The sequence below is a fragment of the Drosophila albomicans genome, chromosome 3 (assembly GCF_009650485.2).
Source record: "Drosophila albomicans strain 15112-1751.03 chromosome 3, ASM965048v2, whole genome shotgun sequence".
NCBI lineage: Eukaryota > Metazoa > Arthropoda > Insecta > Diptera > Drosophilidae > Drosophila > Drosophila albomicans.
The window spans coordinates 12129923-12142457 of NC_047629.2; the positions used below are offsets into that span (position 1 = coordinate 12129923).

The 12535-nt window shown below is 36.0% G+C and overlaps 1 protein-coding gene across 2 annotated transcripts in view; it reads left to right on the forward strand.

Annotated features, from left to right (window-relative positions):
• LOC117571279 (mucin-4) overlaps positions 1 to 12535 on the forward strand; it is a 38981-nt gene that overhangs the window by 11266 nt on the left and 15180 nt on the right. For both annotated transcript variants that reach the window (XM_052006138.1, XM_052006137.1), the window contains exons 3-4: positions 949 to 1047; positions 5208 to 5398. In XM_052006138.1, coding sequence (XP_051862098.1) covers positions 5209 to 5398 — 190 coding nt within the window. In that variant the 5' untranslated portion in view covers positions 949 to 1047; position 5208. The remainder of the gene's footprint in view (positions 1 to 948; positions 1048 to 5207; positions 5399 to 12535) is intronic.

Here is a 12535-nt window from a genome sequence, read left to right on the forward strand (position 1 = left end):
TACAGTCGGATAAGCTTGGCTGTGAGATAAAAGCAAAATAGAGCGGTATTAGCATTTAAATATGCCAAATTAATATACCGCAAAATTACTGAAATATACCGCAATGTATATTTGGTATATTGATATAACAAGCGCTGTCTTTAGCTCTATCTGTTATAGTCGCTTATCCAAGTCATCATATGGATAGACGGACATGTCTGTTGACGCTGATCAAGAATATACATACATATATTCTTTATGGAGCCGGAGATTCCTCCTGCTTGCTACTTACATTTCCTGTCGGCACAAAGTTAGAATTCCTCTCTATCGGGTATATTAAATAACAGATAGAATTATAACAACTGCCAAGCTTTGAATTTTTTGTTGCTTTAGCTGACTATCTGGTATATTTTAGTACTCTATAGTATATTTTGAATGTAGTAATATTTCAATATATCAAGTTATATAGAAGTATACCAATATACCAAATATAGCCTTTGGTATATTTTAATAAACTGTGTTTTATTTTGAATGTAATACTATATCGACATATTTTCAGTATATTTTGAATATAGCATTAAATCAATATACCAAATATAGTCGTCGGTATATTTTAAGAGAATGTCTTCTAGTATATTTTAGTACTCAATGGATGTAGTTCTATATCAATATACCAAATATAGCCTTTGCTATATTTTAGAATATATTTAGAATATATCGTATATTAATTTCGTTTATTTAAAGATAATGTCGCACTGATATGCTTTTATTCAAAATATGTACCGAGCACTTTCTTATTTATTTCTAAAGATTTCATTTAAAATGTGTATGTAATTATAGCTAATATAATAATCATTAATAATTTAATCGAATTCACTCAAAATGTATTCTTATAATTACTTGCATTGAAACTCGATCATTACCTTAATTGTCTAATTAACATAATCTATGATCTTGCTACCATTTCAGAACAATGTAAGCGCACAACGGATGAGCAATTATTTGTCAGCATAAAAGGCATTGAGGCTACTTCATTTCCTGGAGAAACAAACACAAATTAAAAATCAGGTAATTTATAAAATGCATAATATTGATAAATTATTTAAATATTGTTTCTTACGGTAAAATACGTGTGGAATATTTATTTAAATATAATTATTATACGAATCTCGAGAGAGGCAACAAAATGTTAGCTGTCAATCTGATACTGATATTTGTTTAACAAAAGCTGATCTAGTTAGTTGTTTGAATAACGAATGAGGAAACAAAGAGCTCAAGCTGAGCTAAGCAAAGCAGACAAATAAAATTTCATATTATGCGCTTGTATATAAAAATCTTAATATGTGTATGCAAATATTATATGAGCTGTTGGTGATTAAAGTAGAAAAGCGTATGCGTAATTCTGATATCATTCGAAATGGTTGTTTTATGTTTGTTTTCCTTAAATGTTAAAAGGAAGTGTGTGTGCATTAATTTATCTTACATACTTGATTGGCATTTTCCTTTGTTTGCTTATCAGTGCATTTACCCTAGAGAAATCGTCTCTGTTATCGAGCATGAGTAAGAATACTTTCGTATCTCTACTCTGTGGGGTAACATTAGAGGCAACACTGAGTACACACCCTCAATACAATTGCCTTATTTGGGTATTTGATGGGTCAAAACGGTGACAGAGTTCTTGGCTTCTTCGTTGACTAGGTCAGTATGTGTATGTCTTAACATTTTGCTACCCATGACGACGACTGCGCAGTGCAAAAACGCCACAAGGAATTTCAATGAGAGTGAGAGTGAGAGTGAGAGTGAGTTTGCCTTCGACATTGGCAACACAATCAGTCAACAAATATTCGTGTATTCACACTCTCCACGTAATTAGTATTATTTTGCATTGAATTTAATTTATACCAGTCGAGTTTTGTGGTTTCCTTTGTTTCGTTTTTGTTTTTGTTTTTGATTCGGTTTTAGTGCGCTAGCAACATGTTGCTGGGCTGCATGTTGCTAACATATCGCTGTCGCTGTCGAACTGCGCTGATGCTGCAGCTGCTGTTTTTGCTCTCCCGCCGCCCACGCGAGAGCGCGGCTTTTGGTCGCACTCCTTGACCTTGGGCACACATAAAATGTTGCTACAGCTTTTTGCGCCTCGCTTGTGTCATCCCAACTGCCTGTGTGCATGTGTGTGTGTGTGAGAGTTTCGCAACAAATGTGTATGTGAAGCTGCGAATATGTGAAGTCCGTTTTTCAGAGACGAGAAAAACGCATTTTAGTCGCTTAGTCGCGCATTTCGTTGGCAGCCACAAGTTGTAGCCTCGCGGGCGTTTCGTCGGTCTGTCTGTCCGTCGGTTTGTTGTTTTGTGAGTGAGTGACAAAAAGTACAAAGCAGAAAATTAAAATCATAAGTATTTCATGTATATGACTTGAATATACATGTACATATGTACATATATTTATGTATGCATTTAGTAGCATATTAATGAAATGGCGCACACGCGACAGCGATCCCCCACAAAGTTGAATGCCGTCTGGGAACAGTCGACCGATGCGGGGTAGGTTCCATTTATCATATACCACATATATTGTATGTTATATAGCATAAACCATATGAACTTGGGTACCAACTGCGGTCCAAGTGACGCAGTCATTCGAAAATAAACAACAACCGAATCATCAGCAGCAGCAGCATCGGCATCAGAGCATCGACATCGGCATCAGCATCTGTCTCAGCACCAGTTTAGGGGCCGAGAATCTCTGAATCAGCAAAAGCAGCGGCAGCAGAAGCGAGAGCAGAGCAGCGTCTGTCGCTTCGTCATCGCTGCGGCGACACTTTATCAGCATTTTGCCCTTTTTCGCCAACCTTTTCAATTTGTTGTTTGTTTATTGATTTTTGCCATTGTTTCATCAAAATGTGTTTATTAATACGCAGCAGCGCAAATTCCCTCAAGAGACACACAGCACAGGGAATTCCAATAAATTAAACAATGTTCCTAGTCAGCTACTTATTATACTGTGTACCACAATCTTTCGCTTACAATGCGGGCCATGCCAATAAATTCACTCTCAATGTTCACAATTTCACTGGGTGATGTGACTAAGCAATTCGTTTATATAATAAGTGGGCATTGTTTGCTTTAATTAGAATTGAAATCAAAAGTTGAATATATAATATTGTTTGCTTAAATTAAAATTGAAATTTGAATTCGCTGTGGGCAATGAAAGTGATCTCATTTCCGAGTTTTTTCTTTTTGCATTTTAAGCATTTGTTAACAATTAAAATTCCGCAATAATTGTTTCCTCTTTGCATAAATGCACAGCAATTGTGATATACTCGCTATAGAAGGCATCTTTTCACATTTTCAAGTATTTTCAGCTATATTCTTAGTTGAGTAAGTAAAGCGCCATCTATCTAAGAAATACAGAAGGGTGTCTTAGGAATGCAACACGATATTAGCGCCATCTATGTGCAAGTAGCCAAGTCACTTTAAACAACGGTGTGGGACATTTAATTTTGTGCCTTTTAATTGTAATTAACTTAAATTCATTTTAATTATATTCTTTCATCTGTTTTAGAAATGCAAGTGCTGCATTTTTCGCGCAATTAGTAAGCACAATATTGTTGTAGTGCTTATTGCAGGCTGGTTTAATGCGCTAGTGCAAATTGCTGCCCTTATTTTCAGCATTTTATATTTGATATTTGCAATGAGGCGAAAAATGTGACCGAGAAACAGGCGTCGAAGTTGTAAGTCATTAAAATTAATGGCCACAAAAAGTGAATACGAATGAAAAGTATAAAACCGAAACTGAAAAATAAAAGTCAACAGTTTACATAGGCCACTGGCAGTCTGGCACTAAGTAACTAAGGCCTCTGAGGTCTCTGGGCCTCTGAATTATTGTGCAAAACGTGCAATGAGCATGCACTTTTCATTCAATTCAACCCAAGTCAGCTCAGCTCAGCTGGCTTTTCTATCTGCTTTCCGGTCAGGGGCACTTTCCTTTTCAATTCAAAGTGTTTTCTGCGCATTATGCCATTTTGCAATGACGTTAGTTTTGCTCTTTGGCTCTTTTGCAGCAACAGCAACAGCTGTGTTGTGTTGTGTGTTGTCATTGAGATTAACTTTTTTGTTGTTGTTATTGTCATTGTTACTTATTTCTAGCAACAAGTGTTTGTTGCTCTGCCTTGAGAACATTTTGTTTTTTTCTTCTGTTAAGTGCATTATTTTTTTTTTGTTTCTCTCGTTTTTGTTTACTGCCAAGGCGACAAAGTGTAAGGCAAGATGGGAAGTCAAGTCACACAGCAATATTTTTTGGGGGGGAGGAGGTAAGCTTCCTTCTGGCCCAGAGTCCATTGTCTTAGGGTCTAATGTCTGAGTTGAATTGCGGCTTGCGGCTTATTGTTGTCTACATTGTTTGCCCCGGCACATCATAATTATGTTGGCAAATTTGAGTAATGAGCAGGTGCAATTACCGTGTGTAAGCAACAGCAACAGCAACAGATATAGATACTTACTCTACTCTAAGTAATGCTCGTAGCCAAACATTGACGTCGGATATGCAAATCTTATTTGCGATACAAAAGCACAAACCTCGCTAGTTTGTTGTATACGAGTATCTATATAATTAAAGTTTTGTTGTTGCTCATTTGCGTTGCGTTTCACGGGGTCTTAACTTTTCAATGTTTGTCTGTTTGCAACTAAAACATATCTACAAACACACACACACATACTTGGATACCCTCTTGCAACTGTTAAATGCAAATGAAAGCCAAAGTTAATTTGTAAGATTTTCACGTTGCGATATGTGTGACTACATGAGAGTGCAACGCGGTGGCCGCATGCTTCATGCGTAGCTTTTTGCGGTTAGTTATGAGGCTCGTAACTCGCAATGATCATTACGTTGCTAATGGTGTTGGTAATGGAGCAAACCCATAAATAGTTGCTGTTTTCTACTTAGCGCTGCAAAGTATGCAATGCTTTCTGCATTTCTGTCCATTTGCTGCGCACTTTAAGCAGAGCAGCAGCAATTAGCAGCTTTAGCAAGTGCTTGCTGGCTGTCTCTTTCTTACACACCGTATTTAATTGTGCGCACCAAAGTGTAGCATACTTTGAGGCTGTTTGCTAAATTAACAACGTCTTGTACGAGAAACAACCTAACAACTTGATGAATGTAAAAACTAAATGTATATTAATAGTTTATATGTAATTTATAATATATCTATATTATTTTTCTTTACTTTACAGCATGTCTTCCGGACTGATGTCGTGTGTGCGTGAAAACTCGCCCCCACTCGAGCTGGATCTCTGTGGACCATCGGGTCCCTTATCATTGCCCGAGGGCAATAGTCGATCCCATGGCTATCACGGACCAGCAACATCGACACCAATTGCCAGTCCGGTGGCCGCAGAAGATGCTAACAGTTCATCGAATATGGGTGAGTCTCAGCTTTATGTTTATTCGCTACGATTATGTGCAAGTTCAAAGGTACTTATGTAAGCATAGTATGTACATAGATTCAAGACGCAAACACACAAAACATGTGTGCAAAAAAAGAGTCCACGACTTTCCCGAACGACAAACAAACAATTGCCACAATGCGCAGCAATTGTTTATACACTATATAATAGAAGGGTAGCTGCTGGATGAGATCCATTTGGTGCTGCCTCACCCATGATTATTGCTTCTCCCACAAGAGAGAGCATTAGTTTAGCCAGTTAACTTCGCAAGTTTGTTTGTGCATAATTAGTTGGGACTGTGAATTTCGTTTTGTTGCAACCGCATTCGTCAGTCAGTCCCTCTGTCTGTCTATCTGTCTGTCACATAAATCTGCAGACAAAGCCCACACTGCGTATATCATCCATATGTATTCAACTATACTATGTTACATACATATGTATGACCTTTTAATTACATTTGTTTTGCTGTTGAGAAATTAAATTAAATTTCTCTACTCAACTGCGTGTATAGAAAATTAAGAAATGATTTCTTAAAAACTCTTTTTACGCCATACAATTGATAAATGAGCGTATAAATTTGATCTTCTTAGCTTCGAATCGTGAAATTGAACATCATCAGCTTGGGTATTATTAATTACAGAAGCCACAGTTAAATAGAACTTATCACGAAAAGTGCTCATAATATTTGTTCAGTAATGGAAATTTCAAATGTGGTTTTAGTGCTGTTTGAATAATGTTTATGTAATTACTGATGGTACAACAACTTTCTATGTTGATGAGATTTAATGCAATATTCTGAGTATTAGCAATTCTATGGGTATTTCAAAACTGGGCCCTTTGTTGTTGCCAGCGCACTGAGACAACAACAAAACAATAACATAACAAAGCGAACTCTCACATAATCACATGCATGTATGTATGTATGCAAGGGAATGGCTGTTAAGCATTAACAGTGCGCTGTTATTCACGCATGCTGTTAAGTGTAACTATGTAATGCAACTTGTTAGTTGTGTAGTGCGAGTGCGAAGCAAAAGCAAAAGCAGAAGTAAGAGCAAGAGCTAATCAGTTAGTCGCTAATAAGCCAAACATTTGCCGATCCGATCCGAGGGTCGTTCGGCTTTTTGTTCGCTTCGGTTTCAATACGATTCGATTTCAATTCACTGTCTGTGTATTTTTGTTTTTTTGTTGTTGTTTTGTTGTCTGCTAGTATTTCGATTTCAACTTCGTCGCTGCCTTCGTATTCGCGCATTCGTTTTTACCTATTCATTAATTCATTCTGTGCTCTCTGCTCCACCTGTGCAGGTGAACTGTTCGTAGTACCTGGCGCGTGTCGTACTAATTGCCGTAGTCACTCGTAGTCGAAGTCGAAGTCGTAGTCGTAGTCGTCATAACTACAATAACTCTTGAGTTCGTTTCGAATGAAACATCAAACCATAAAACGTTAAAGCACATGAAATTGTAATCGGTTCATACAATTACTAAATCGATATTTGTAATATAGTTTCGTCATTTCGGCTAACACAAAATACTACAGTGAGTCAAATTCAAGCACGAGAGTGCTGCGAGTATTATCAACCGAAAAAAAATATCCAGAAAATTGTTAGCCATTAAGTGAAGTGCATAATTGTGTTGTTATTGATTTCTGCGATAGCATCATCACAAGTGAAACTCTAAGTATATACATATGTATGTATTTGTTCAACTTCTAACTGGGGTCGCATGTTTACAACACTCAGTGTAAACAATCGAGAACATCTGCATCTATTTTCGGTGAATTTTATTTGAACAGGTAATATTTTTTATTTATTTATTCAACTACGAAATGCTCAGCATATTTTCGCGCGGCATTCCTCCCATAAAACATCAATAGAAAGCCATAAACAAATTGTGCTAAAATGCGATTACTTTTTCAAAATCGAAATTCAGACTATTTTTGAATTCGAAGAATGTTTGCTCTGTGTATATTTTCATTAGAATTTCGACAGAGTGTTTTATGTTAAGCTGAAGGGCCTATTGAGAACAATGTAGGTTCAGTACAAACGCCAACTAAGCACTTATCTGGGTCAGATATTATCAAACAATTAAGCTGTTCAATGAACACCGAATTTAATGGTTCAATGAGAACACAATGCGGCTCTTATATAAAGCGAGAGAGACAGAGAGAGAGAGAGAGAGAGAGAGAGAGAGAGAGAGAGAGGAGTGCGAACAGAAGCCCACAAACAGTTGTCCGCAGAATGTCAAAGGTTTATCAATCGATTGCTGCTTAACACTTGACAAAGTAATCCGAAGTGCTTTGCGAAGAATTAGAGATGGAAACACCAAAAGATAAGAAATGACAGACAAGGGAAATAAATATTTAGTTCTTAAATTGAAAGTGTGAAAATGTATTTTTAAAAATTTTAATTCATTTGTATTAAAGTGTTTTTAAAACTAAATAATTAAAGCTTTCGCTTTACATCTTTTTTAAGTTTGCTTACATAAATAATAATAGTTATTATAGCTTATCAAATTAAAGATAGCGTTCGAAATTTAAATGTAAATTTTTGTAAATTTAAGTTACATTTCTAAATGATAACTTTGAATTAAAATATTATTAAAAATAAATAGCTAAAGCCCTAAATTCTTATATTAAATTGGTAAAGTTTCTTAACATAGCTAATCAAGTTGAAGATGGCATTCGTAATATTTAACTATTAAATTGTAAATTTGTGGGTTATAATTGTAACTTATAAATTTGAAGTAAAATATAATTAAAAACAAATAAAAAAATATATAAATAAAGCCTTTAACTCCGTTATTAAATTGGGAAACTTAAATACTAATAGTTATTGTAGCTTATCATGTTACAGATAGCTTTCGTAACAAGGCACATAAATAAATAAATAAATATAAAATAGTAAATTTGTAAATTATATATTTGAAGTAAAATCTAATTACATTAAAACTTAATTAAAACTTTAAATTCAGTTATTAAATTGGTAGACCAATGAAAGTAAGCTAACATAAATACTACTAGTTATTATAGCTTATCAAGTCTAAGATAGCATTCATAATGGAAAAGTATATTCGGAAAAGGGGAACAATTATGATAATGTTGTTTTTGGAATGCTTTTTCTGTTCATTCATTACACTTGATAAAACTTTTCCTATTTCTTTCTTTTATTGTGAAAGAATTCTCAACTCATGTTGACTCGTGCCTGATCGTGTCACGACACGAAGTCTAAGAATCGGAGTTAATGTGACTCGTTGAGTTTGTTATATCATTGCCCGGAAATGGGAGGCAAACAACAAACAGAGAGAGGGAGAGAAAGAAGACGAATACACATACAAAGACGATGTCCAATTGAAGTTGATAGACAGCGGTCAGACTTAGAAAGCTCTAATTGAAGTGTCAGCAGCAGCAACATCTACAAAAACAACATTGGGGATAATTTGTAATCAGTTTCGTGCGTCTCGCAACATTTTGTTTGAGTGCTGAAAGGCTTCGAGTTGCTCTTAGTTTGGCTCGTAGCTGATAAGCTTCATGTCATCGCCACATTTGTTGCTTGATTGAAGCCAACTTCCAGCAGAGATTATTGCCAATGGCAGCGTGCTATTGTAGTAGTCTCTTATCTTGCGAGTGATAGACGCAACTACCCGCTAGCCGACTTCATTGCGAGATCGAATTGATTGAATTATAAAACGAATTGAACCTGTTGAGTCGCCTTATAAATATAGAATGTTTGTGTAACAATTGGCAATAGAATTTACGCTCGCAAAGCAAACTGATTAGAGAACTTTTTGGGGAGCCAAGCAAAGCGGCTTGAAGGCCACAAGTATCAGAGTGCTCGATGGCATTTTGCATTGCAAGTATTACCGTGTTGTTGTGTTGCATGTTGCACGTTGCAGCCGGTTCGACGGGCGGCAGCCAACGCAGTGCGAATTGCGCAATGTTTGTGTTGTGTTGTTTAGTGTTGTGTTGTGTTATGTTCTCTATTTATATTCTACGTAAGTGAATTAAGCACTTGTAAAGCGGATAAGCTGCCCACACGCCAATGCCAACTGGGAATGGATGATGACGCGACCGCGAGAGGCAGAGACGCGAAGAGGGCGTGGCAGGCAAGGGGGCAAGGCGCAATACGACGGCTCACTTGACCTTCCTTCCAGCCAGTCAAGCCAAGCCAAGCCAAGTTGGCCGCAGCTGAAGCCGAAGCCGAAGCAAAAGCCAAAGCCTCAAAGCATGGTTAACTGAACAAAAGGTTGAAAACACAAAATATATGTACAATATATGTATATATATAAAACTTGCCAAAGCAACTAATACAATAACACGTATACGCAGCGTACATGTGTCAAGTATCCGCTCACACACAGTTGCTGCTTAAACAAAAACAAAAACAAGAGTCTCCAATTACTGCAACTTGCCGCTGGCTTAAATACTTTGCCAGTCAATTTGGATTTTGTCATGTCGCTGAGCTATTGCCAGTTGCCAATTTGCATTTGTGCGCGCAACATTTTCAATTGATTAATTAATAAATGCGCCTACTTTATGCCAAAGGCCGCCAAATCGCAGACAGCTCGTCGCATTCGACAGCTTCGCTTTACCATTAACATTTACCATTTACCATTTACCATTTGCAGGTTACCAGTTTTCACGCCTATTCGCAATCGCATTCGCATCCATATTTCATTTAGAATTTGTGTCAACTCCACATGCCCTACTAACAACAATGGTAACAAGCGGCATTCATTCATTTGTGCAACAAACACACACAATGCTACAGTGAATGCTGCCAAAGGCAAACAACTATTCAATGACATTTTTTGGGTACCAACAACATTTATTAAATAGAGTTGGTTTTAAAAAGGGGGATAAATTGAACACTTTAAAGCTATGCTCTGCTGTTTTTTGTTAAATATTACACTACTTTTATACCAATGCTTTAATAATATACTGAATTATTTTACTATAACAATAGTAGAGTCTTTCAAAAGAAAATAACTAGTCAATGACATTTTTTTAAAATTGCTCAAAATTATTAAATAGAGTTTGTTTTAAAAAGAGCGTAGACACTTTAACTAAAGTGCGATAAAGCTTGCTTTGTGTGAATATTACCACTTTAATACTGATACTTTAATAATATACTATTTTACTACAACAATAGTAGAGCAAAGCAAACAACTTGTCAATGACATTTTTTTAGTTACCAAAATTTAATAAAAGGAGTTTGTTTTACATTGAAGACGCTGTAATCAAATTGTGTTAAAGCTACGCTTTATTTTCTTTATGAAATATATGTTTGAATATTATACCACTTTAAAACTGAGACATTAATAATATGCTGTCTTACTTTAGTATAACAATAATGGAGTCTTTCAAATGGAAAACAAATACACAATCGATTTGTTAAGGCATTGTTTACACGATCGACAATAAACATGAGATATAGATTGAAGTCAAAGAAAAATACTGCTTCAATACAATACTTATGGTAATCAAAAATATGTTGGAACATTTTAAAGATCATCTTATTGACTGGTACACAAATGCCTTAAGAAATTATTGTATATTTCACACACTTTAATTTAGACCTTGATTAGTTGTTATAAAGCTTTTCTATTAAACTTAAAGGTTTTGATAAAGAAAATGTGTTAGAAAAGATTATTTTTTTCCTTAAAGTCGATTCGAAATTTAAGTGTAGACAATAATACAAATAAATAGATATGAGAATATTATGGTTAAAAGTAAACATGAATTATAAATAAAATCTAAGATGTTTCAGGTATAAAGGCTTAAATTTATTCCTGTCATTCGTCTATCGCGGATTCAATTCATTAATTTTTTACAAAACGTTCCACGAGTAAAGTTTTTACTGTACCCCAATAAATTGGCACAACAGTTTCGATTGCATCACAGTGTATGATGGCTTCATGCTGCCAAATAAGCTGTGGGGAGAGACTTACAATGTTTTGATAAATTACTAAAATCACATACAAGACAATGAGTAAATAAAAAAAAAGAAATGTTAAATGACTGTGCCAAAAGCTAAAGAGAGAATTAAAATAATATGGGCAAAAATATTGAGACACGACATCATCGCAAGCACGATGATTATATATAGAGTATTTAGAAGGAAATGTTTGTCATTTCAATACTGATTCATCATGATTCATTTCGTTGCGGATTTGTTTACATAATAACGATTTGAATAAAATGTGTTTAAAAAAAAAAAAACGTTACGAATTTAAACATTTTTAGGTTGTATCTTATCTAAGAACAGCTATAGAAAGTGTTATATAGTTGATGTGTTAGCCTCGATAACAAGTTTAGCCTTGCGAATTGATTCTTAAATTCGAATTTAATCTGTGTGAGCTTTGACAACTGATACCTACATTTGTACTACATGAATGCTGCCCAGTGAACGCAGTGTTCGCGTGCCTGAGCTGATATGCATATGGATACGACTGCGACTACGACAGCGACTACGGCAATGGACTGGCCCCAAAACGTGACTGGCATACTGTCGATATTTGTTATAGACGCCACGGCAACTAACGGTAGCACAGGCCCATTGATTAGAAGCGTTTAAGGGGCGGCCAAATCGCATTTCGAATGTTTCAAATTGACGGCTCTTTCATTTCCGCTGACAGTCAGCTAACGCGAGTAACGAGTAGGTGGGAGAAAGTCGTAAATGTGTTAGCATTGCCGTAGAATACCCATTAAACATTCAGCATTCAGCTGCTGTGGGGAAGTGTTAATGGCAGCGATGAAAGAATCCGCACAGTAGCATTAACAGCGGCAGTAACAGTAGCAATAAAAGTAGCAATAGCGATCGATGTGCAGTAGTTACTGAAGTATCAGTGACAGTAACAAGAGAGCTAAGATCGGGAGTGAACAATAATAGCGCCAGCAGTAGCAGTAACATTAGCAGTATCAGTAACAGCGGTAGTAGCAGTAACAGTAGCAGTAACAGTAAAAGCGGCAGTAACAATGGTAGTAACAGCAACAGTGACAGTAACATCACTAGTAACAGGTTCGGTAGCAGTAACAGCTGCAGAAGCACTAACAGTGTGAGCAGCAGTAACAGCTGCATTAACAGAACAAGCGGCTGTAAAAGTAACAGTAGCATTTGTAA